Source organism: Bubalus kerabau, chromosome 18, assembly GCF_029407905.1.
Source record: "Bubalus kerabau isolate K-KA32 ecotype Philippines breed swamp buffalo chromosome 18, PCC_UOA_SB_1v2, whole genome shotgun sequence".
In the NCBI taxonomy this organism is placed as follows: Eukaryota; Metazoa; Chordata; class Mammalia; order Artiodactyla; family Bovidae; genus Bubalus; species Bubalus kerabau.
The window spans coordinates 67321843-67348429 of NC_073641.1; the positions used below are offsets into that span (position 1 = coordinate 67321843).

Here is a 26587-nt window from a genome sequence, read left to right on the forward strand (position 1 = left end):
AATGGCAATCCTCTCCAGTACTATGGCCTGGAAAATCCCATGGACAGAGCAGCATGGTAGGCTACAGTCCATGGGGTCGCAAAGAGTTGGACACGACTTCATTTTCACTTTCACAGGCTTCTCTAGTGGCTCAGACAGTAAAGAACCCACCTTCACTGCAGGAGACCCAGGTTTGATTCCTGTGTTGGGAAGATCCCTTGGGGAAGGGAATGGCAACCCATTCCAGTATTGTTGCCTGGATAATTACATGGACAGAGGACCCTGGCATCCTACAGTCCATGGGGTCACAGTGAGTTGGACACGACTGAGCGACTAACACCAACACAGCAACATGGACGGACAGCACTGGCACAGGACACACGTTCTCAGCTGTGTTTTCTTGTTAGAATGACCAACAAGGAATATCGTTCTTTGTCCCTTTTCCTGTTTTCACCTTAAGTCTATGCTGGCTCACATATATTAACATATGCATATAATTTTGCTTGATATGTTTTCTTATGCCTTCTAAGTTTTTCCAGAAGTATTTCTATTGTAAAAGACATGAAATATGTAAGATTAGAGGTTGTAACAAACTGCTTTGAAGTCTTAACAAATCTTAAGATTATACACAGTATTATTTTAGATATTTATTTTTCAAAATGACCAGAACCCTTTGACAGGTAGAGATTTTTTGAATGCCAATCTCTTTCATTAAAAAAACAATATATACCAGAGACTAGGAGAAAAAATTTCCATGCCCCTTTTATACTTTGTTTTCTGTTCTGACAGATACTAAAAGAGAATGGGTCAGTGTGAATTGTCTTAGTCCAGTAGTCCATTCGAGCTGCTGTAACAAGATATCATGGGTAGCTTATAAACAACAGAAATCCTTCACAGTTCTGCAAGCCAGAAGTGCAGAGCAGGTGCCAGTGTTGCTGGGTTCTGGTAAAGGCCTCAGGGCTGCAGACGCCGACTTCTCACTGTGTCTTCACAGGGCAGGAGGAGCAGGGAGCCCTGTGGGGCATCTTGAAACAATGGCAGTGATCCCATTCCTAAGAGCTCCATCATCATGACCTTGTCACCCCACAAAGGCCCAGCTCCTAGTACCATCATATCAGAGGTGAGGATTCAAACATATGAATTGGGAGGCAGGGGGGAAGCTGGGGGACATAAATATTCAGACAATAGTAGGAATTTATGAAATACAAGGGTATTAAGTAGGTATTTTAAGCCCAGGTTACAATCATAGAAATAACAATAAATTATGTGGGAAAATTTAAAAGTACACCAAAAGGGGCAGAAATCAAAAGATGGGAAATGGATCTATAATCTGAATGCAAATTTCTTTAAATTCTGGAACTGTGATATTAAGAAGAAATGACCACGCTAAGTACATAAATAAATCATATGCCAGAGTCGAATTTCAAAATATAGTTTGTATTTCCAGCATCATGAAAAGAATCACTATAAGCATTACCTTAAAATGTTTTTATCAGAAATAGAGTTTTGGTAATAAACCATCTGATAAAATTATATATAAACATGTAATCAGATATAATATACATATGTAATTTTAATACACTCATATGAATACACTTTATGGTACATTTTGTATAAAATAAAAACTAATTTTAGATTATTAAAAAAACTGGCAACAAGTTCACAAGACCTGACCACCTACCGTTCAGCTCCCACACTCACATCCCGCGCTGAGAAGCCCTCACACACACCGACAGAGAAGCCCAGGGAGCCGGTCGACGTCCCTGCAAAACTTCTCCAGGATGCGGAGGTGGCCTGGGAGGTGCTGGTGGAGTAGTCAGGGCCGCCTTTCTGCCCAGGGTGGTTTGGGGAGGGGGAGGGGGGGAGGTACGGAAACCTGAATGAAAGTTCCCCATATGGTTAAAACGGTCCACGCCCTACCCCACCTCCTCCAAGAAATGTTGAAAAAAAAAACAAAAATTTTTTTTTAAATTTAAACGTTGCAAGTCCCAAGCTTCAAGTCAAGTTTCACGTTAGTACTTTCAGCCAATAAAAACCTTAATTCTCTTCTTTTACTTTCTAGGTTTATCACCAAATATCCTGAAGATACCGCTTTTCTTCTTTTAATGTGGCCAATGTTTTCATTGCTTCTAGTTTTTCAACTCCAGTCTCTCTGCTTATTATTTCCACAAGGGCATCGTGGACATCCTTGGCCATATTCTTAGCATCTCTAGAAAAAAATGAGTAACAGCATTCTGTTTAAGAACAGGAACTGTGTACTAAATCCTCCTGCATTCATGAATCTCAGGCCCGGCCTGCGTCACCACACTGCAGCACCCCTCCATCTCTCTGGAAAGTGACCCTGAGGTCTCCAGGCACTGGTCACCACCACACCCCCAAGCCCAAGGCCCAGGGACCACCAGCACATGCAACGCTGACCACCCTGTTCACAGCTTTGAGTACTTCAATTGGCTCTGAGCTCCAGGAGCAGCCGAAATCTTGACTCGCCTGAGGACCTCATGCACTGGGCCCTCCCTCCACTCTCAAGGCCTCCCTGGGGCAAGGAGCTCCCCTGAGAGTCTAAGCCTGCATACCTGGCAGGCACACGGGCACACAGTTATCAACGGGCACATCACTGAGAACTTGCTGAGGGCTGCCCCTTCTTGGTGCAGTTCCACGGCCCAGCTCTTTCACTGCAGGCCGGGCGAGGCCCCACGCAGCCCCCGCTGCACCGTGAGCACTGCTGCCCCGGCTCTCCCACGGGGAGCGGTGGCTGGGGCGGAGAGCACCTCGCCCACCTCCCGTCTCCTGACACCTGCACGGGCCGAAGCGCCGGCAGGCACTGCAAGGTCTGCTGCACGAGTAACTGCCGGACAGGACTCCATTGTGCTGGGAGCTGAACTCGCCCTGCCCCTTCCGGCGAGATTCCTTGAAAAAGCCGTAACAGCTGCTCCAACGTCCTCCTCCTGCTCAAGCACTCTGAGAGCACCCCAAGGCCACCCCCTCGCCCTTCCTCAAGTCCGGGGCTCCAGCCGCCACATCTCCTGGGCCCTGTGTCATCTTCTTACTTGACTCTCAGCCACAAAGGCTCCCCCTTGAAATGGCGTCCTCTGGGCCGAGGGACAAGCTCGCGCCTTCCTCGGTGGCTGTCCTCAAGGTCCCCTTTGTTTGGTCCACACTAGAGGCCACGGGGCGTTCACTCTGAGCCCTCACCTCGGACCAGCTGTGAGTGGTATCAAGCTCACTTCACGGATGTGAAAGAATGAGGCACCAGTGATGGTGAAGGGTTACTTCTGGGCTAACATTTTAAGATCTCAAGTACCAGTTATTCATATACTTGTACATGTATGTTTGTACACAGAGTTCACCTCCATTATTTTAGGGCTGCACTTAAAACTTCAGTCTAAATCTGACAGCACTCTCCTCTGCAAACAAAAGGAAGACCAAACACTTCACTAGAAGCTACATGAAAACATAAACCAACACAACATCCAGGAGCTCGGTCGTTTCTGACCTAAAGCAACTTTTTCTATCTGAGTAGTCATTATTGGGTCGTGAAATCAACTTAGGAGCTGAAGTCAGCTTTCTTTAAAAATGATACAATGAACAAATAGACGTTATCAGAATGTATCACAGAGAGTAAGTCCAAAAAGTAAGTTCTGTTTTATAAACCTTTTCAATTATATTTATATGTACTCCAGGTTATTATGCCAGTATTTCTTTTTCTGTGTCAGTTTTAGAAATAAAAAACAAAAAACCCAACCTGGTAACTTAATGGAACATTTTAAATGCCAGGAAGGGACGTGTTAGGATTAAAAGAAAAAAGTGTAGTTTCTCATTTCAAAACTCCTTTTTAATTAGCAAACATTCTGAGTTTCATTAAAACACGCAGCTAGTTTCTAAATTTTTTTTGCCCTATGGCGATCTTGGGTTTCTATAATGGATCTTGTCTCAAAAAGTAGATGAAACGTAAGAATGACTCCTGGCGTATGTCAACTTTGACATTACGAATTATGTCTTAAGAAAAAAATCCTAAATTCACATAATCAGTGAAAAGTGAAAGTTGCTCAGTCATGTCCGACTCTTTGGCAACCCCAAAACTACACAGTCCATGGAATTCTCCAGGCCAGAATACTGGAGTGGGTAGCCCTTCCCTTCTCCAGGGGATCTTCCCAACCCAGGAATCGAACCCAGGTCTCCCACATTGCAGGCAGATTAATTACCAGCTGAGTCTCAAAGGAAGCCCAAGAATACTGGAGTGGGTAGCCTATCCCATCTCCAGTGGATCTTCCTGACCTAGGAATCAAACCGGGGTCTCCTGCATTGCAGGTGGATTCTTTACCAACTGAGCTAAGAGGGAAACCATTCTCAGAGTCAAAACCAAAAGTGTTTTCCTAGGTCGACTGCACAAATCACACGTTTAGTATTCACTGATCAAAATCAATTAAACAACGAATTAGAGATAGCAAAAACAAACACAGAAACCTAATTTAAAATAGCACAGAGCAGTTCACAATGTACGAGTTAATTTTCTTTTGGGATCTTAGCTCCCCAACCGGGGACTGCACCTATGCCCCCTGCAGTGGAAGTGCGGTCTTAACCACTGGACCCAGGGAAGGCTGCGTGAGTTAATTTTCACTTTGTTTTCCTGATAACAACTTCCTGGCTATTGAGGGTACGTAAAAATAGCTTTAGAACTTGTATTTCTATCCCCGTACTTGAGAATCAAATCTCCCACCCATACAGGACCGGGTCGTTAACCAATGGGCCCCTGGTTTCTTTAATGAACACCACCGACTGTCCCCAACCCCTGCACTCACCCACAGACGTAAATGTAACCGCTCTCCCGGAGGAGGACCCCCGCCACCTGCTTGCTGTGACGCTGGAGGCTGTCTTGCACATACTTGGCTGGGCCTTCCTCCTCCCCCACCGCAGCATCTCTAGAGAAGGAGACTTCCAAGTGAGTGAGCACTCCACACTTAAGGAAGTGTCTGAGCTCGTCTCTGAAACACAATACGTAACGGGTCACTGGAAGATTTGTAATTTCAAGCTGGAGAAGTCTGAGATGACACCTGTAGAGCATGGCAGAGCCTTACAACACGAGGGCTGTCAAGTACCTGAACAAATAATCCCTCTCCTTGTGTCTGCAGCCAAAGAACAGCCACGTGGCTCCAAAGTGGCCGCCTGGGTGTCGTTCCTGGAGCTTCTCTCTAAGCGGAAAAGAAAGCTGAGGTCTGGTAGAAAGAACAGGTAACAGCAATCTCTCTCTTTTTTTGCCTCTCCAGGTAGGTCTATAAAACCCAACTCTGCAGTCAGTCAAAGTTCGTTTACTGAATTTACACGTCATTGTCCACAGGGTAAGTCAGCCACTCCAGCGGACACTAGAGAAAGTAAGTTTACCTCTGGGCTGAGACATCTATGAACTTTATATGACATCTCCAGAGCAGGGGTAATTCAAACGACCACACTGTGAAACCTCGACTAATTTCTACACTAAATACTAGCAACAATCTTATGACTAAAAACTCTCAATTATGTAATAGAGAAGTGGCACAGGGCTTTAAAGGTACAACAGTCTGCTGTGCAATTTTCAGACATGATTGACATGTCCCACTTTTTTGTTTTCTTAACAACAACAAAAAAGAAAACTACACAAAGATTTTGCCCGAAGCATATTACTCCACTACCTGGGGAACGTTACGTAAGAATTGTTATTTTACACACAGGGAGAGAAGCACAATTTTATTTGTATCAAATAATTATGCCCTGATATGAAGATACATGAATTAATATTATTCTACTGAAAATTACTGGTGTTAGGGATTTGACTTTGAAATGCTGGGTGTAATTGGATCTTTGTGACGACCCAGTTAAGGAATAGATGGATGCTGGGAAAGGCTGAGGGCAGGAGAAGGGGGGCAACAGAGGATAAGATGGTTGGATGGCATCACTGACACAACGGACATGAGTTTGAGCAAACTCCAGGAGATAGTGAAGGACAGGGAAGCCTGGCGTGCTGCAGTCCATTGGGTTATGAAAAATTGGACACGACTGAGCGACTGAACAACAACAACAAAGGAACAGATGGGGCAGCCGCACATCAACACAGCATGAAGATGTGCTTCAAATCTGTCCCCAGCAGTGCAGGCTGGGCGGCGGGGGCAGTAAATACTACAGTAAAAACAGAAGTTCCAGCACAAAGCAAAATCTCTAGACGATATTTTCACTTTTCCTACAGTGACAAGTTATGCTATGCTATCACACATTTCATAATAATTTTTTAAAATAAAAATTTTATGACTGAAGCCCAATATCCTAAAAACCCCAGAAGAAACAAACAAACAAAAATGCTCTATTATCCTCCCAGCCAGGTCCACGAGGGATACATACCTGTGTTGGAGGAAGCCAATGAAGGGGGCCACGCCCGCTCCTGGACCCACCATTATGACGGGGACTGAAGGGTCATTGGGTAAGTGGAAAGAGTTTGTGGTTCGAGGAGAAATGGATATCTGAAACATTAAGGCAATGCTCATAAGTTTGAAAAAAAAAAAAAAAAGAACCTGAACAAAAGCATATATCTAAGGTGCTGTCTGCCAAGGAAATCAGAAAGTGAAACTTTCCCTTAATTTCATCACTTCCCCTTCCTCTTAGAAGCATCACAAAATTAAGTAGCGGCATTAAATCATACTGAAACCACAAACACATCTGTCAACGCAGAAAAACAAACAAGTCTGTCTTATAAATGTTTTTCTTTCTAAATCAAAAGTATTTTTAAAATGACAGGGCTATTTCTGAGGTAGAACACTGAATAAATAAATAAATAATGAGTTATTTTTCTAGGCCCAAAGAAAAGACCTGTGTCCTAGTGGGCAACCCATCATATGCATCATGAAGAAATGCACACACAAAATGAAGACATGGTCCTTCACATCAGGACATAAAGGGGCAATGCAGACGAACGCCAAGACGGTGTGAGGGGTTTAAGCAGAAACTAGGCAAGCGAGAGAGAAACGAAGGGGCTGCCCTAAGGATGCCAGAGCACCGCATGAACTGCTCCTGTGCGTCCAGGGTTTGCTGCAAAGCTAGACTAATAAACGAGATACAGATAAAAATCTTTTTGCTACAATTTCAAAAGGGTTTTCTTCTAAACAGTTTGCTAGGGACACTTACAAGGAATCAGCTTGTTAACATACTTGACTCTCAGTTTCACTCTGCCATATGCTTCAGTTACACTGAGTGATACTAACACTTAAGAATGACGGGAATCGTCCCTACATTGCATACAGATATAATCGTATATATTTTAGCCTTTAATTCAAGGGAAGCTGTCTGAAGTTCATCCACAGGATGGATACAGTACTTTTTAAATGCAGAACTGGCAGAGTTGTGTCAAATGACTGTTCTAGTTTTGGAGTGGAGCTGTGATGGATATTACATTTAGCCTTATTCACCTGATTCATCCACCTAACAATTTTACTGAAGGTACTCAATATGACAAGCACTTAGGATGGAGAAATGAGCAAACCAAATCTATGTCGATGGGACGCATATTCTACTGTGTGAAAAAGACAGTAAACAAACATTCATCTACAGAAAGACAGATAATAAGTAAGTCCCATGAAGCAGAGTAAAAGTGCTGAAGAGACCACACTCTCATGTTCCAGGGACGGCGAGGAGACGGCAGAGTACTAGTCGGCTCCTGCTGCTCATGGGACGCTCACCCTGGCTGGGCTCAGGGCAGCAGCTCTGTACCACGACCTCCTTCACCTGCATCCAAAGCCAAGGAGCATCCCTGACCTGAGTCATCCCATCTGAGGTCAGGGGGAAGATGAGAGAGGCAAGCCCATCACCCCCATCGGGCACAGAGCTCCTGCTGAGACCTGGCACAAGCCTGTCCACTCGCCTTTCCCTGCAAGGCTGGTCACGTGGCCCAGCCACCCAGGAGTGGGAGGGGACATCTACTCCCTGGGACGGGGGCATCTGTGAACCACAGGACCACCTACCAGTTGGGGGACAGCGCGTGGTTAATGGATCATGGATAAAATATGGTATTACACGGCAAGATGAAACTTATGTAGTTATAAATTACATCCTTTCTATCTGTACCTCCAGGGCTTCAAAACTGGGTAGTCAATAAAAATCTGTTACAATGGGGAAGGAAGAAGCGGGAAAAGGATAGGAGGAAAGAAGGAAAGACCACGTGAGAGGCACCCATGCTTGGTGTTTGTGATGCAGGTGTTTCAGTGCGCTCTCTTTAGCTTTTTGGAGACCTGCATCTTATGAGGCCATGAAGTGACACGATGCTTGCGTGTCAGCGCTAGTACTACGGTATTTCTTTCCAAAAAAGAAGTTTCTCGGTTCTCAAAATTTTGTGGAGGTAAGGAAACACACACGGTAAAACACCTGTTCCAGGCAGCAGACTGGGAAAACACCAAGTTCAAGGGCAATTTTAAGCCCTAGTCTTCTCTTAAGCTCTCTCAAGTGTGTATCAGAAGTCTTAATTCCCCCAAGGGCTGTCAACTTTGTAACTTCAGTAACTTATAGAGCAACCAAACCAGGAATAAGACATTACAAATGTCTTATTTTTCAAAACCATGGAAAAGACTGCATGATAAAGACTCAACTTTTTTTTTCGATTTCAACCATTCTTATGGGTGAGGAGGGAGAATGTAATTGTTCCCTTTGCATACAGTCTCAAATGAGATTTTGACAAGTGTGAATCAAAATATAAAACACAAAAGGTCTTCTGTTTACGAACATGATGAGCAAGGAGTGAAGACTGTACTGTATACAATTCACACTTTACACACTGAGGAAACACATGGACTACTTAATACTGAGTGAAAATTATGTTCTCCTAACTTTCCAAAAGACTAAAGCTCAAGTGTGGCATAGAGTTTCCTTTGAATGGTCTGTTGGTAACTAACGATGCAGGGGACATTTTTCCAACTAAGCAATGAACGCTTTCAACGTCACCAAAACTGCATTCTTCTCATACCTTGGGAGCCAGGGCTTCCTTGCCATCTACATGGTTTGCACACGTGTACGGCTGAAGAATTGATTCAACCAAGGCGGCCAGCCAGCCCGTGCACACGCCTCTCCGAAGAATCACCTCTGTGGTGTTAGACAAAAACTCCACGATGTTAAAAATGAAATGAAGCTTCCCTGGGTGAAACAGACTTGAGCTGCAAAGACAGAGGTGAGTTTTTAAACTCCGCACCAGGACTAACACACACAGGCCAGACCAGGCCTTTTTTTTACTGCACTGAGGGGTATTTCCGAGTGGGCACTAGTCACCTTCTCACTCCTCAGAGAACAGCTCTGCTGCTTGCTGCAAAGTCAGCCCTGCCCCCAGCGTCCTGATATCACTCAGGACAGTTTCGGGTTACCTGTGTGCCCCCAAGACTAGATGAGATTTACACAGAACCCCTCCCTCTCCCCTTCCTCCTCCACCCCAGCAAGCGGCCAGACACACCAATAAGGCCACAGGGGGAGGACCTGGACACTCGCTAAGCAGGGACACAGTTCTGGACCGCAAGAGCCATGGAAGATGCCATGCCCTATGAACTCTGGGAGGACGGGAGTCCAAGCCTGGTTTTCTTTACTCCTTATCACGTCTGCTACCGTCTTCCACAAATCTGGTAAGTTTTTAGTAAATGGACCTGTAGCTAGCAAGGATTTGAAGGTCGGAGTTTCATTGGATTTTAGGAGAAAGACGCTATGTATTACGTTAATAAGCATCAGTACCTTGCGCACGAGTACGGTCTGGGTTGGAGCTTAGGAAGATGTTCTAGAAAAAAGCAAAAACAGGCAACTATTAATTCACTCCTACTGAAAATAAAGTATATGTATACATGTAAACTACATGTAAAGGTCTGACTTCTAAGTGTTCTCTTATTTAGAATATTCAAAACAACTGTTGTTTCCGTTTTCATCATACTTTTAAGTACCTATACATTCACTGTGAGTAAGCAGACCATTACTAGATGCCACATCCAAATCTTAAAGACCAAACAGAATCCACTTAATGTGAAGCCAGTAATTTCTACCTAAAGGCTGTTTGGTTTTTTTAAAACAGCAAACAGGAGTAAGAGTAAGGTCCACAAATGGGCTTCAGAGTCAAGGAACCAATTATATTGTTTTCTGGGGTGTCTCCAGAGTTTTCAGACTTGAAATACAATCATGACTCAAAGATGATTAGACTGTGGAAAATACTCAGGCTGAAAATATTTTTCCTTATATTTAGAGGGTTATAACAAAAAACTGGAGTGTAACAGTGAACACTCTTAAATCAAGTTACCCAGAAATCCAGTGATTTCAAGACACATAGGTACTCTTTCAAAAGGAGACTAAGAGTCAATATTTGAATTGTCCACTAATAAAACTCTGGAAATTTTTGTGTTCAGTATGTTATCATTTTGATAGTTTTTTAGCAAAAATTTGGAAAGCCCTTTCTAAATGTCTTACAGTTGCAATGTCAGAATAAGATTTAAAAGAGGGCTCAACACTAACCCCTAGGTGTATTAAGTTTTCTCATAGAAATTAGGAAATAACTGAAGTTTCTATAAGTCTCAATTATAGAAACTTCTAAAGTTTATAAGCTGAAGCGTCGATACTTTGGTCACTTGATGTGAAGAGCCAACTCATTAGAAAAGACCCTGATGTTGGGAAAGCTTGAAGGCAGGAGGAGAAGGGGATGACAGAGGATGAGATGGTTGGATGGTATCAGCATCTCAATGGACGTGAGTTTGGGTAAACTCTGGGAGTTGGTGATGGACAGAGAGGCCTGGCGTGCTGCAGTCCATGGGGTCGCAAAGAGTTGGCACAACTGAGGGACTGAACTGAACTGAAGTATTAGCTCAAAAGAAAGAGGGTAAGAGTGTTCATTTGAACAGGAAAATGGGAAGAGCAGCCTCACCACTTGGAGGAGGAGGACAGAGAACACTAAGAAGTAAAAAGGGAGCGCGAGCCTAACTTGTAAAGGCCTGACTTGTCAAGGAGTGCCCTTCACTGTACTCGGCATCACAAGGGACCTTGCCGGCCTAGTACAAAGTACAGTACATGCTTTCCTGTCACTATTCGTCACTCCAGGAAAACAGACAGGAGATGACAAAAGTACAAGCATAGAAAGTATTAAATAAAGGTTTTAAAATCCTATAAACGGCTTAGAGTCACCATCCCTGGTAAACGTCTCCAAGTCCGGACACCAGGTCCTTAAGGAAGATCTGAAACTCTCTTCTGCTGGAGTACAAGGACCAGAAGGCATGATCAGGGCAAAAACCAGGGTGACCTTCCATCTGGATGCCTGTCTCCCCAAGTCCACACTCGGAGGCACCCTGAGTAAGGCCACTTGTTTATGCTGGGCCAGCACGAGACCCTTGGGCTCTTGAAGAAACAAAATCTGGACCTGCCCAGGTGGGACATTTCTGAACCCTGCTCACAGAGGGCACACTTCATCACACTCTGTCAATTATCACTATCCTTGAAAAAGATACTTTTCTTGGAAAGTTCATTTTTAGATAAAATTTGGCTAAGTGCTTTCTAAAAAACAGATTCTAGGCTGAAGGCTGAGTGAAAAAAGAGAATTACAACTGATTCTATTAATGGAGAAAAAGAGACTGCTGCTGGGAAAGATTGAGGGCAGGAAGAGAAGGGGACAACGGAGGGTGAGACGGTTGGAAGGTATCACTGACTCGATGGACATGAATCTGAGCAAACTCCGGGAGACAGTGAAGGACAGGGAAGCCTGGTGTGCTGCAGTCCATGGGGTTGCAAAAAGTCAGACACCACTTAGAGACTGAATGACAACAATAATACTGAGAGATCAAATGACAGTGACAATGGTAGGAAAGAAAACTGAAAAGGCAAACAAAACAAAACGAGAGAGAGATCCTCTGACCTCAGGAAGGCAGTTCAGCTGGATAAGGCCCCAGGAAGCCCAGCTGTGAGACGCTCACTTACTGACCAGTATGGAAACGTGCCCCCACAGGCCTGCAGGAACTTGAGGTGCCCTTAGCACAGAGGGGCTGCCCGGGGAGGGGGGCTGTGACGGCGGCCACTCACCGAGCAGGAGGCCGAGCGGAGGCTGGCAGGACGGGAAGGCCCGCAGCAGGTCGGACAGGCAGGCGCCGGCGTCCCTGACGAAGCGGGTGTAGTCGGCCGCCCCCTGCCTGCTGCACAGCTCCTGCAGCCGCCGCCTCTCCGCGCTGTCGCCAGTGCGGTCCGCGAGCGCGCGCAGGAATGCCTGTGGCCAAGAAACCAACAAGTCACCACGTGCTCTGTGGTCACAGCGTCAGAACACGGGGTTGGTGTCCACCTGGGACGTGCCCAACTATAAAGAAAAAGGGAGTGTGGCCACCAGGAGTGTGGCCGGGAAAAGGGCATTTCGTTTCATATTTGCTCTGATGGCAGCCCATCGAAGTGGGAAGACCCACTTTTATTTTTTGGTCACCTTCCCTGTATCTTAAACTGACCTAATCAGTCATAAGTATGGTCTCAAGTTACATGACAGCTATATGTGAGTAAGCAGGAAGTCAAGTCTCCCAAGCAAACTTATTTTTTTTTTAATATTTATTTATGTAGCATCTAGTTCCCCAGCATGTGGGATTTATTTCTTTGACCAGGGATCGAACCCAGGGCCCCTGCATTGGGAGCCCAGAGTCTTAGCCACCAGACCACCAAGGAAGTCCCTCATTACCCAAATGTTTTTATCTCAGGACACAATACCTGTTCTTGTCTTAGCTGATGACTACAACCTGGACTTCGATACTTATTTGAGCACCATTAAGAGCTTTCTCTGACAGGCACTGGGTACAAGAGGACACCTGACTTGCCCAAAAGGCTTCCCAGGAGAGTGGGAGCAACAACGCTCCCTGAAACGGGAGTGGGCACCACTGCATCCACGGCCCCTGCATCCCAGGCCCGGACACCCTTGACAGGGACGATGAGATCACATTCCCGTGGGGCCGCGGGTTTCCACCGACTAGCCAAGAATCCCTGCCTAACCTACCCAGAGACCCACCAGCTACAGGCACGCAGGAGCTTACCAAGAACACTTCCAGCCAAACTTTCTCAAGTCAATAAACCCTCCTAAATTATAGGCTAAAACAGTAGCATATTTCTCACTTTACACTTAACAGAAACTTCACAGTACTAATAAAGGGAATACTGTATTATGTAGAGAACAAGTTAAACATTACTAAACTTAAATTCTAAATATTTTTAACACAGTAATTGTACTCCAAGGAATTTATTTTTAAAAGAAAATTTAGACAGGTGTATACAGATGCAAACAGAAGGTTGTCCTAAATGGGTTTTTAATAGTGAAAAACTGGAAACAATGGACTGTCCTTAATCAAATCAACAAGTATAGCATCTTTTAATAAGATCTCTAGTATGTTTCCATGCTGGGATATGCAAACTCATGATTTCTTTTTAATAAAAAAAGCATGTTGCAGAACAGCATATAAACTAGCAACACAAATCCAAATGTTAGCTGCGGCGTGACAGTGGCTCCGTCGTGCCTGACTCTACAGCCCCAGGGAGCACAGCCCACCAGGCCCCTCTGGCCCTGGGACTCTCCAGGCAAGAACTGGAGCGGGTTGCCATTTCCTTCTCCAGCGGATCTTCCCAACCCAGGGCGTGGGCCCAGATCTCCTGCTTTGCAGGCAGATTCTCTACTCTCTGAGCCACCAAGGGAAGCCCTGTTAACTGCAGGGGTCTAATTAAAAAGCACTTTTGCTTCCTGAATTACTTTTGTGTCCAGACTTTTTACAAGCATACTGCTTTTACAGTAAGCAAAAATACATTTGTAAATATATACATTGTGAAGTTTTCCGAAATGGTAGAGTTGAACTAAAATTGTGAAATTATGCAGGAAATTTTCATCACAGTGCATCGTAAATTTACTCAAATTATACCTAGGACTAAGTCTCTCTATTGAGCTCACTTCCCGAAGACTACAAATGCAGTCAGCACCTTAATAAAACAGAGAATGAACACTGCAGTGTGGACAGTGCAACGTAATAATGCTTTTATTCATCGGCAATACGAGTTCAGTAAAACAGCTTGCCAAGTTCACCCATTAACATCCCTCAACAGGGCCAGAAAAACAGCGGTGACGGCGGCACAACACGGGCACCTGGTGGATCTCCAGCTCCAAGCCGTCTCAGCGCTAACAGGACCCCTCGCCGTTCCCTCAAGAATTCTGACACAATAAATTAACTACCGACTTTTACACTAAAAGGGGTCTTCCCAACCTTACATGAGTGACAGGTGAGGGAAAGCCGCACTCCCCAAGCCTCCTGTCAGCTAGAGAAGAGTGTCCGTGCACAGCTGGAAACCGATGTCACTGAGGGCCACTCTCATCCCTGGTTACCGCGCAACATCGAGTTAACGTTAGTAAAATAAGATTAAGGAAAAGCCCTACCTGAAATTCTCGTTTCAAAAGAAAACAACATTTCAATACAAGAGCAATTTAAAAATATTTGTCCATGACATCACAGAGACACGGCATGGCTTGGGAACTATTCTGAACACAGGCTCTGAAGACCACATTTTCTAAGCCTTAAAATGATTGAATAAGCTCTATAGAGAGATAAGCATATTTTTAAGTAGGTACCAAAAGAACCTAAAAAAAACAGTACCTTCTTGGGAACGGCTCGTATTTCGAGGCACCAGGTGAGAAGGAACTGGAGAGAACACCTCTCAGGTACATGCTGGGGCAAGGCTGCACCTGTCCAGGGAGACGGGGAAGAGTTCACGACACAGAAAATAAAGATGTTTCCAACCCCTAGAAACACTAACAGCTGTAATTTTTACATTATAGTGCTATCAAAGTACAATATGACTTTGGTCAACGTTTATTCAGTCAAAAGATTTCCTCAGCAAGAGTGTGAAAAAAAAAAATCCACTTTACAAAAACAATTTTATTAATTCAACAGTAATACTGTATCAGCCATACCTATGAAATCTAGGTTTACCAAACAAAAGGAAGAGAAATTATCTAAAACCAAGGAACAAAAAAGCCCAGGAATCGAACTGTGGTCTCCTGCTTTGCAGGTGGATTCTTTACCAACTGAGCTATCAGGGAAGCCCCTCCAAAAGATGGCAGTGGTCCCATAACACTACTTGTCTTCCTCAGAAAGAATTTTAAAGCTCCCTGAGCTCTAGTTCCAGATTCTAAGCAAATCACTGAAAAATAATTTCCCTTAATCATGGAAAAAGTAACTGTTTTCATGTATTAAAAAGCAACAACAAATAGGCCATGAGACACAAACATAAAATAACTATCTTTTTTTTTGCCACATCGTGCAGTTTGTGGGATGGTTGCCCACCAGGAATTAAACCCGGGCCCCAGAACTGAAAGCCTGGAGTCCTAACCACCAGGGAACTCCCAACAAAAAGCAGTTTTTAAAACAGATTCATATAATATAGTTTTTCTGCATGGCAACTCTAGTGTGCTAACTCAGAAACAAAGCAATGCTGACTGAAAAGAAACAACCTAACATCTTGGCTCAGCTAACCAACCTGCTTCTCTGAAACCACAGTTACATTCATCTTTGTGTTTTCCAGTTTGCTGTAAGCTTGCTAATGTCTAGAGTTCTGGAAAAGTTGATTCTTCAACTTTATTTTTAATGTCTGTAAGCATCCGGTAAGCATAAACTCGACCACCACCTCATTCAGGGTAACTGACTTGCCCAGGGCACCTGCTGTGGACGCTAAGGACTCCCACCCAAGACCAGCGAGCGCCTGTGTCCCGCCCTCAGGCACCCGTGCAGACTCGCCCTGTCACCCCCGTGCCCCCAGGGACGTCCGGAGCAGTAAGACACAGGGCTGCACCTTTCTTCCTCGTGTCTGCCTTAATCGTCACGGCGACACGGTGCTCTCTCCTGTCTGCGAGCTGCAGTCTCTGCAGCAGGAACTGCACTTCAGAGTCGCTGTTGGGACAGATCACGTTGAAGGCATCTCCAGGCTGGTAGGAAAAATCTGTTTTCTAGAGAAGAACCGACACGAAATAAAAAAATGCCACATGAGTTAAGAGTTTTAGTTGTGGGGCAACCAACACGGTTTTTCTTATATGAACATTTGAACATACAAGTTCGTTTTTTGCAATTAGAACTATTTTGTTTCTAACAAATAAGACCAATTAACTAAACAAGCATACTTTTATTAGGAGTTATTCTTAAAAAAGAAATTCTGTAATTATCTAATGTTTTGCTTTATATTGAATATTTACAGACTAGAAATTAAAACCTGCCTCTTCTGGAGATTAAGGTGTCCTGGTAAGTAGTGTTTCTAATAATCCATGTAAAAACCCTCTTTTGAAAATATACACACACACTTTAGGAGCAAAGAAACGACTCTTCAGTGGTCTCTCCTTACTCCTTTCCTTCGGAGAGGAACAGGGGTGGGGGAGACAGCTTTTCTCCCTTTAGTGACGTGCAACATTAAAAGTGTCTGGCTCAGTCCTGGCTGTGCACAAACCAGGGCTCCAGATGGAGCCCCCTCCCACAGCAGGTCTACACACTCTGCATAGAGTGGGGTGGGGGTGTGGAGGGCTCTGGGAAGGGACCTCTGACCACACATGCTCATACCCCTAGCCTGTGAGGGACACAGACACAGACCGGACCCACCAGTCTGCCAAACCTCACCTCTTTATGACAAAAGTGTGTAACAGAAGTGAAATGCTTTTGCATATACAAGATATTTAACAGTGGGGATAAAAATGTTCAAAAGAAAATGGAACTACTCAATAGTATGAGAGTCCCTTGGACTGCAAGGAGATCAAACCAGTCAATCTGAAAGGAACTCAACCCTGAATATTCACTTGCAAGGACTGATGCTAAAGCTCCAGTCCTTTGGCCACCTGATGCGAAGAGCCAACTCACTGGAAAAGACCAGGATGCTGAGAAAGACTAAAGGCAAAGGAGAAGGGGGCAGCAGAGGATGAGATGGCTAGAGAGCATCACCAACCGACGACATGGTTTGACCAAACTCCAGGAGACAGTGAAGGACAAGGAAGCCTGGCATGCTGCAGTCCATGGGGTCGCAAAGAGTCGGACACGGCTTAGTGACTGAACAGAACAATAGTACGTAAGCAAAACCATCGAGTTTTGATGCCTGCCGTTATTTCCTTTTTTCTATTAGAAATTCAACTAAACCTCCACCAACAGCCTTGACACACTCTCTTCTGAAAGTCCAGCCCACTGAACTCCACAGGACCCACATCCAGAGCTGAGCTGCACGACTGTGAGCAGGTCCAGTCACAGCTTCCCACCTGAGGCCAGCAGCTGGGGCGGGGGCTGGGGGAGGCTTATGGATGGGGCTCCAAGAGCCAGCACAGAAACCCCCTAAAACTGTGTGCAAAATGCTTATATATAATCCTTTTGGCGAGGGGGTCCATGACTTCTCCAAGATTATCAAAGGAACAAGGACCACCACTCTGAGAAGTGACCGTCACAGGACGGGCTAGCCTGGGCTCAACTCCCCTGGCCGCTGACCTCAGCTTCCTTGCCTGGGCCTCCTAAATGCCAGTCCTATGCTAATTCCATTATTCTTTCGTGGCTTAATGAGTAAGGCAGCAAAACTAGTCTCTCCAAGTGGAATCACCTCCAGACACTCCTCATTTCAGTCCCTCCTTGAAGTGAAAAGAAAACAGGGATGAGACAGAGAGACAAAATGACAGGTCAGGAATAAACATGACGGGCCAGGTGGCTGGCCACTGTCCAGACACCTTCTCCTCCCGGCGCGTGTGGGTGAGGACACACCACGGGCGAGCCTCCGCACTGACTGGCAGCATCCCTGTGCTCAGAGACACATTCTGGAACTTACCGAGATGTCCAACTCTATCAGAAGAGTGGTTTTTATGGCATCATTCGTAGTCAGCTGAACTGCCTTTGAAACTGGAACGTGAAACACTGGATCCACCGAGCTCACAGATGCGTGGCTTTCCTCCTTGAGAAAGAAATATGATAAAGTGTTATAAGCGCGATTTTCAACTATACTTACCACTGCTTCACTTAGCGGCAACGTCAGAGCTACAGGATCTTTCAACATTCCCTGATGAGATTTCAGAATTCTTCTCTAAGGTAAATGGCTACAGTAGACAGGCCTCTCAATCTTTCAGAAGAGAAGCTCGTCTATATTTTAAACTCCTTGTCTACTAGACTTTAAAATTTCTGAAATTATATGGAAAACATCAGATACTAGCACTTTCCACGGAAAAGTCTAACAGTCTTCCTAATGAACTATGCAAAAAGAGTGTGTGTGCCCATTTCAGAAGGAGATTCGAAAGGAGTGACAGATGTTTACGGTTGGAAGCTGTCGGAAGCACAGATGGTGACAAGAGCCCTCAGAGCGGCGGGTGGTGCTGTTCCACAGAGTTTTCTGGACGGCAGGGATGCTCCATAACCTCACTGGCCAATACCTGACCACTGAGCCCTGGAAACATGGCTGGTGTGACTCAAGAACTGAATTCTTAATCTAATTTTCATTAATTAATAGTAGCCACACACAGATAAAATTAGACAATACAGGCCTTGGGAAACTAGAAAGAAACCCAAATCTTGGTCCTACGTCACCAGATTCATAACTTGATGCTTCTAAGTTCTAATAAAAATAGAAACTTACATCTCGGAAAGTGCTGGTCAGTTAACTGTGGGTGAGTGGCTGCGTGGGAAGGCCGTGGAAGGCCAGGGCTGAGGGTCTGAGAGCTGTAGTGACAGGGACGGGGGCACGGCCTTAGGCAAGGCTGCTGGCAACGCTCACAGCGGGCCCCCAGCTCTTCGCCGTCACCTCCGAGGATCCTCTGAGCACTCAAGGTCACACCTCCATCTAGAGGCCGCCCATAGCCAATGACATTAACAACCATAAGGGCCCAGCCCCTGTGCACAACCCAGGACAACCCTGAAGGACTGCCCTGGCTTCAGAGAGCCCTGCAGCTCAGCTTCTCCTGTGCCCCGTCCAGCTCCTGCCCCCTGACATCCGGGGGTGAGGAGGAGGCCCCGAAGACCATCTCACAGTGATTCCCGGGAGCCCAGCCTGGGACAGCCAGGGCCAGAGTGGCCCGAGAAAGTCGCTAAAATGGGCATGAGCCGCTGAAGGGCTGCCCCGGCCGGCAGTGAGAACACATCTGGGGACAGGGCACCAGCTGCTGTGGGGACACGTGCTCGGGAACGAGGAGGGTGCGGCACGGATCGGGCCGCTGGGACTGGAAGCCTAAGGCTAAGCTTCACCGACACTTTTGGAAAAACTGCAAAAAGCCAAGAATAATGAGGCAACAACTTAAATCTACCAGTGAAAGCCAGAGGACACTCTTAGTAGCTTACACATGAGCACTCACCTGTTGCAGCCTGAGGGCAGAGACAGCCAGGGACAACATGGCAGGAAGAATGGGGGAAGGACACCTGAGTGAACGTCTTGAATCTGAGACGAGCCCTGGCACCCACAGAAGGGGCCACTCCTTCTGTAAGGGCAAGAGCTCCCTTCTCACATTAAGACAACCCAGGGACTCCACCCCACACCCTATCCCTCCTCCTGGCTGCTGGACCAAAAACTACAGTTAAGAAGCAACAGGCCTGGCTGCCTGTACTCTGGGCCAGCTTCAAAGAAAGGGCAGGACAGCACCATGCATCAGCAGAACACGTGTGCCCCAGATAGGAGGCCGAGGTCCCGGGCCAGGCGGGGCGGGACACAGGTCTGGATGAAGGGCTTTCTAACTGGGACGCTCTCCCAGGACTCAGGCTTTCCTCACCCTGGCAGAGCCCCAGAGATGACGTAAACACATGGACAGCAGGGTGACTAGAGCAAAGAAAAAGCGAAGTGGGGCAGAAATACCAAGACATTTGAAGACAGGATTGAAAAGCTCAGAGAAGACGGCCTACCAGTGGACAAAACCACACAAGGCCAAACCCACCAGCCGACAGGTGCTCCCTGGAGCACCCAGAGACCACCTCACTGCCAAGGCCAACAGAACCACGCTGGTCAGGGGGACAGCTGCACCACTGAGCTCGCCTGCTGACCAGAGCTCACAAAGCGGGCACCCCCACCCCCGGCACCAAGAACTGAGGGAGGCGGGAGCACTTGGCCAGGAACGCCGGGGGAAGGGTATGCATGAGGATCACAGTGAGTAGAAAAGCTGGGGGGCGGCCGAGGGCCCAACTCCCAGAAATAATGAGAATGATGAGCACATGGCTTCCAGAGGCTCAAAATGAATGGGCAGCTGGCAAGGGCACTGGACCAGTCCTTACGAGGAAAAGAAACCAAGACGTTATGAGCGGAAAGCTGTCCAATGAGAGCTCGAGACCCCCTGTCCAGCTGCTGGACCTGAGTCAGCTGTCAGACCTGGAGCCCTCCCACCTGACGGCAGGAGCAGGCAGGCCCCCAGGAGGAGCGACTCCGCAAGACAGAAACCGCACTCACTGATGCCACCCCCAGGGGTAAAGGAGCCCTGGACTCAGGGACGGCGGGGAGAGGGGGCAGTGTGGCTGCTGGCCCACACAGCCCTGAGGTCTGCGGCCGGGGTGACCAGAGTCCAGGGGTAAACAAGCACTGGACTCGAACGGCGGGGACAGGGCCAGGTGCGGCTGCTGGCCCGCACAGCCCAGAGGCCTGAGGCCGGGGGTGACCGGAGTCCTGGCCCAAGTCTGGCTCAAAGGGCCCAGTCACTGGCTCACCTGGCAGTTAGCAGTGAAATCCTGGCCTGTGGGCTACGAGCCATCACAGTGGGGAGGGTCAAGAAGAAGCCTCTGAACCTGATACCTCTCTCCGTCAAGATAAAAGAAGAAAATTAGACTATCCTGGGGAGAGCAACAGATATCAAAACAATCCTTAAAAAGCTGAAGGACACGGGAGGGTGTCTATCATGGCTCCATGGAATTTACCAATCGGGCCCCTGGAAAAACCAAACGGGTCCTGGGGGATGACCCTAAGCCAGCAGCAACCCAAACAAGCAGCAGCCCCAACCGTGCCTGGGCAGATGGTTCTCTGATAGAGCAGTTAAAGCAGCCTCTCGTGCAGGGCTCATCCAAGAAGATGTGGCCAACATGCTCTTTTCCATCTCCGCCCACAGAGGACTGATGTGCTCACAGGCATGTACTGTTTGCCATTTTGCCCTAAGACCGTGACAATGCTCCTGCTCGCTGGCATAAGACGGCGTGAGTAAACGGGGACCGTCTGGACACTCAGCAAACCTCACCCAGGCCCGCCGTGTCAACACCTTCACGCCAGTGAGATGATGCTGGCGTCCCCACAGCCTGTGGAGACTCAGGGCCCATGGTGTGGTCCAGCGTGTCAGGACGTCCCCTCCGGAGGACAGGATGCATTCTCTCCTCCTGCCCTTCGCCGGAAGAGGTGCCTCCCACCTGGCAGGCCCCGGCAGCTCAGGGCTGCACACCCCACTCAGACACCAGGAGACACGGGAGGCCGCCAGGGCTGGGGGCCCGGGGCAGGGAAGGGCTCTGGGCAGGGCCCCGAGACGCACCCACAGAGGCCGTGCAGCACACAGCCCATGGTCCAGGCGGCCCCACGGCGGTGGGAGCACCGGGGACGGGGAAACAGCACTGGGTGGAGGGAGTGGGACCGGCTGTGGGCTCTGTTACAGCTGCACTGAAGCTCCAGCTTCCCAGGTGGTGCTAGCGGTCAAGAACCCACCTGCCAATGCAGGAGATGAACGAGACGCGGTTTCAATCCCTGGGTCGGGAAGATCCCCAGGAGGAGGGCATAGCATCCCACTCCAGTATTCCTGCCTGGAGAATCCCATGAAGAGGGGAGCCTGGCGGGCTACAGTCCCTGGGGTCACCAAGAGTCGGACAGGACGGAAGTGATTGAGTGCGCGTGCACCAAAGCTCAGCTTCCGTATCTGCCCAACCAGGCGCCATCCTCCCCTCCCCTACCTGCCCCGCTCCCCAAGGGGGTTATCCCAAGATGATGCCCTAAAACAGGAAACTTATTTTCCTCAATCCCTTATCCTCTAGGTATATACTTTAAACAGATTTACACAAGTTTCTGTTAAATAGTTGAGATTTTAAAAAATCTTTTGAAAAGACTTTACCAACAACTCAAGTCTATTTAACGACATCTATCATAAAAGAAACTCTCAAGCAGATCCTAAGTGAAGCACCTTGTCATATCAATCAGAGATCGACACCCCTGCCACACACACTCACCCTTGCAGCGGAAACCCGGGGCCGGCTCGCCACCCTGAGCCCACCCGCCCGGCACATTTACCACAGCCATGCCTGTCCCCAACCTTGACTAAGACGTACTTGTTGTGATAATCCCTTTTAATAAAGAATGAAACATGAACGTGAAAACAATAACCCAGGGAAGGTCATATAAAAACCTACCTGTTTGTCTGAATGCATTAGAAAAACACTGTAAAAATATGATGCTGGAAACACTGGTATGCATATCAAGTGTTAGCAAACAGTTTTCAAATAAACTAGAAAGTGGCACTTGAACTGTTTCTCAAATGTCTTTCCTCATTTAATAAAAGGAAAAGCAGAAAACAGAAACCACGACAGTTGCATTAAGAGTGTGGTTTACCTGAGAAAGCCCACAGAGAACTCCCTCTAAACAGAGAGGAGTCAGCCATGTGTCACAAGATGGCTGCCCTGGAAGTTTATTCCAAGCATGTTGGAAGAAATTTCAGGGAACCATATATGACAATTGTGGGGTAATATCAGCTATTATTCAACTTGATGCTCAGAAATGTACAGATCACTTTAAAGTCATTTATTTACTGATAGGAAAGATACTCAAGGCATAGAAAAAAAGACTTAAACAGACAAAAACAGCTCTATAAAATATTACCAAGAGAAAGAAAAACCCATAAAATGGAGTATCCCAGGACAGCAAAGATCCACACTGGAAAAGTGATCTTACTGTACCTGACTCAAATTAGTTGCTGAGATAGTTTTCTGACAGCCCACAACTCGCCCTCACCTGACTGACATCTAAGGCAAGAAGCCAAGACGTTACTTCTCCAAAGGAATGGAGAAACTGAGCTCATACCCATTTACTTCTTCAAAGAGAAGCCAGGTAATAACACAAGCGCCATCTTTAACGCCTGGAGGTAACGCCTCTTTGGGAGCTACTCAACTCCACCACTGCAGTGCAGAAGCAGCCTTGGATGGACATGGCTGTGTTTCAATAAAACTTTATTTACACAAGAGCTAGTAGACCACATCACCCAGCATGCCATAGTCTGTTGGCCTCCACCATAACATAATTTAAAAAATACCACCACCATCACTGCTTACCTGGCCAAGGGCCTCCTCCAGATGCACCTCTAAATATTCCGGCGGTAAAGAGGGAATATTCAGAGAGGCTTGTGAAAGTGGGGGTACTGAACGGGTAAGCGAGGCCTCAAAGTCTGCAATCAAAGTACTTGATTGACTGCTGTTCACTGCATTTTGTTCCAAAACTTCAGCAGCCTTTCCTCCAGAATCATCTAATCTCAGAAGTCCAACTTGTGATTCCACGTGTAATAATTCCGGCGTCACGGGGTCTGTCCTCAGGGAGGCACGAGATGCCATCGTGCGAGTTTCACTCGTGTCCTCTCTTCCTCCGTTTGACAGAAAATGCTTCTCGAGGGCAGCCCAGAGTCCATTAATCCATGGCTCAACCACAAGTTCTAAACTGAGTTGTAAAAAAAAATAAGAAAAAAGAAACAAACACTTTAAGTTCTTCATTTAAACACATAACAATGGGATAATGGGAGAATCTGTCCACTTGACAGAATGCTATGCAACTGTCAGAAACATTCGCTATGAAGGCTATTCAGAATACAGAAATACTTATTATTTAGCTAAAAAGAAAAACATTACTGTGTTCATTAGCACTGAGCTATAAAAAAGTATGAACAAGCATAAAAGAGAACAAAAATGAAGATGATTTAGTAAAAGGTAATAGGAGTATGATTGCACTTAACTTCCTAAAATAAGAGTTGGTATTGTAAGAAGACATGGTTTTAAACAGGCATGCTAAATTCTGATGAGGCTAACAGGAACATACTCAAAATCCAAGTCTACTCTAATATCATAAATGATAATTACATCAAATGCACCACCAAGTTTTGCCTAGTCAATTTACTGATCTTTGTTTCCTACAGACTTAAGATACCACCAAGTAACCACTCCAAATTAATGCTCTTTGACTAAGAGCTCCACCCTTCAATCATCCTTTAGGAGAGCTGGATTAACCGTAAGTACATTATAAAACATGCTCATCTACTGACTACTGGATGGAGAAGGAAATGGTAACCCACTCCAGTATGCTTGCCAGGAAAATCCCACCGACAGAGAAGCCTGGCAGACTACAGTCCTTGGGGTCGCAAAACAGTCAGACACGAATTAGTAACTAAGTAACAAACTGACTACTGGCAAAGTATGACAATAGTAACATCCCCCACACTCTGTTCACAGAGTGAATGGCCAAGAAGTACTGCATCAAGACCTTGCGAAGGACGTCTCTGTCATTTTCAATCACAACTCCAATGTGTGATCAATTAAGTTACAATTCATAGATCTAAGTGACAAGAGGAGACACTTTTGGACCTCTGTCTTATCGAGACTTTGGCTATAATTTCATTGTATTCATTTACTGCTCACGTGGCACTTAGTTAAAAGTTTGGTGACACAGTGCATCCATTCTCTCAGGAACATTTGGAAGAGCAAGCATATAAAATTAATGGCTCAATAATGACAGCTACATTTAAAACACCATTCTCAGAACTCAGAAATACTAATATGGTAATACTCTTACAAGAAAGCTCATACCCACTGAGTATGCACTGTATGGCGGGCGTTGTTCTAAAACAACAAGTTTTATTCATTCATTTGATGCTTCAAAGAATCTTAAATAATATATACTGTTATTATCCATTTCACAAGGGGGAACACCAAGACACAGAAAGTTTAAGTAATTTGACCCATGCTTCATAGTCAGTAAGTGGGGAAAACCAAGGATTTGAATGCAAGTACTTTAACTCCAGTCTATATTCTTACAGAGAAGGCAATGGCACCCCACTCCAGTACTCTTGCCTGGAAAATCCCATGGATGGAGGAGCCTGGTAGGCTGCAGTCCATGGGGTCGCTAAGAGTCAGACACAATTGAGCGACTTCACTTTCACTTTCATGCATTGGAGAAGGAAATGGCAACCCACTCCAGTGTTCTTGCCTGGAGAATCCCAGGGACGGGGGAGCCTGGTGGGCTGCTGTCTATGGGGTCGCACAGAGTCGGACACAACTGAAGTGACTTAGTAGCAGTTAGCAGCTACATTCTTAACCCCTTCAATGTGGTGGTACAGTAAGCCAAGATGTCTCCTTGAAAATGTTCTAATTTTAGAAGAGTACTTAGGCTGAAAATTTTAGAGATGCAGGCTGCTGAAGTACACACTGAAGAATTGTAATGGTCAGGGCAATAAATCAACAGTGAACTCAAAAGCCTCTGAAGTAAAATATGAGGTGAGCAATCGGAATAATGAATTTATAAGCGTTTAGCATTTAAACAGCTCACACAGGACAATAAACATGTAACGCCAACAAGGTTTTTCGTGGGGAAGAGAGCCCAACACAGCGAGACAAAACTGAAAGGTAACAGGCCAGGCAATGCGGTGGAGCTGCCACCATAAGGGACACGGGCCCGGGGGCAACGGAGAAAACTCACAGCATCACTGCTGCGGAAAATGACGGATGCATGGGCTCGCAAAGGTGAGCTGCGGGCAAACACAAGTGTCTCCAACATGCCGTGCAAGGCGGTATATGCAGAAAAGCACAGCCTTTGCTGAACTTGTCATGTTGCGTAAGCCCAGATCTAGTGGGTGAGATTTACTTAATACACAGAGCCAGCAGAAAAAAAGATCAAGTGCATGCCTGTGCTGTTATGACAGAATAAGGACAATTCAATAAGGTCTTTAAGTTCACACGTTAAGAGGATTTGTAAGGTGGCACGTAGGGTGAAATACTGAACTGTAAAGACAAGAATAAATTAATGAAACAGAAATTATATTCCTGGTTGGCAGGGTGGTAAATGACCATGAAGACAGGGAGGGAGAGTGCCAAGGAGCCAGGGTGCAGGGAAGGCCTGTGGCATGCCTTCTCCACCTGTAATGAGCGGCCGGGAGCCCTGCACGGGGAGGTCCAGAGTCCAGTCACTCCCCTGCAGGCACACGCTCTCCAAGTTCCTAAAGAAAACAATGACTTTTGCAAACAGCTGTACACGTCCAAGCCTGAGGTAACCGTACTGCGCTACCTTCCTAGTGTCTTCCATTAGCAGACACTGAGATGGACGGGGCACTTTAAAAAAAAAAAAAATTCAGCAAAACAGATAAATCAAGCTCTAGAGGATTTTCTTTGGTCCCCAAACTAAAATAGGACTTTCAAGACTGAAAGTTAATGCTAGTTCAAAAGTGAACCCTTTTGTAAACTGACTTACATCATGTACAAACATGCTTTACTGGAAGTGACAGAGGTGCATTGCTCTTACCCTACACAGTCATCCGCGTGGCCAGTGTCGTAGAAACGCTGGGCTCCAAGCTCCTGAAGTCGTTTATCAATTACCTTCCCCCCGTTACAGAAGTACGTGTATTCTGAATCACCCAGACCTAGAGTCCAAATGGGTTATTAGC

General features: G+C 46.3%; 1 protein-coding gene across 5 annotated transcripts in view; it reads right to left on the reverse strand.

The window, feature by feature from the left end:
- Window positions 1-612: 612 nt before the first annotated feature.
- Window positions 613-26587, reverse strand: part of MTRR (5-methyltetrahydrofolate-homocysteine methyltransferase reductase) — a 33454-nt gene continuing 7479 nt past the window's right edge. For 2 of the 5 annotated variants that reach the window (XM_055555360.1, XM_055555359.1), the window contains exons 4-15: window positions 26446-26563; window positions 23220-23598; window positions 17791-17913; window positions 15799-15952; window positions 14604-14692; window positions 12022-12202; window positions 9706-9748; window positions 8957-9143; window positions 6349-6467; window positions 5076-5192; window positions 4779-4961; window positions 613-2188 (exon numbers count right to left, since the gene is read on the reverse strand). In XM_055555360.1, coding sequence (XP_055411335.1) covers window positions 2047-2188; window positions 4779-4961; window positions 5076-5192; window positions 6349-6467; window positions 8957-9143; window positions 9706-9748; window positions 12022-12202; window positions 14604-14692; window positions 15799-15952; window positions 17791-17913; window positions 23220-23598; window positions 26446-26563 — 1835 coding nt within the window. In that variant the 3' untranslated portion in view covers window positions 613-2046. The remainder of the gene's footprint in view (window positions 2189-4778; window positions 4962-5075; window positions 5193-6348; window positions 6468-8956; window positions 9144-9705; window positions 9749-12021; window positions 12203-14603; window positions 14693-15798; window positions 15953-17790; window positions 17914-23219; window positions 23599-26445; window positions 26564-26587) is intronic. The other 3 variants (XR_008705050.1, XM_055555361.1, XM_055555362.1) reach the window with 3 other exon arrangements.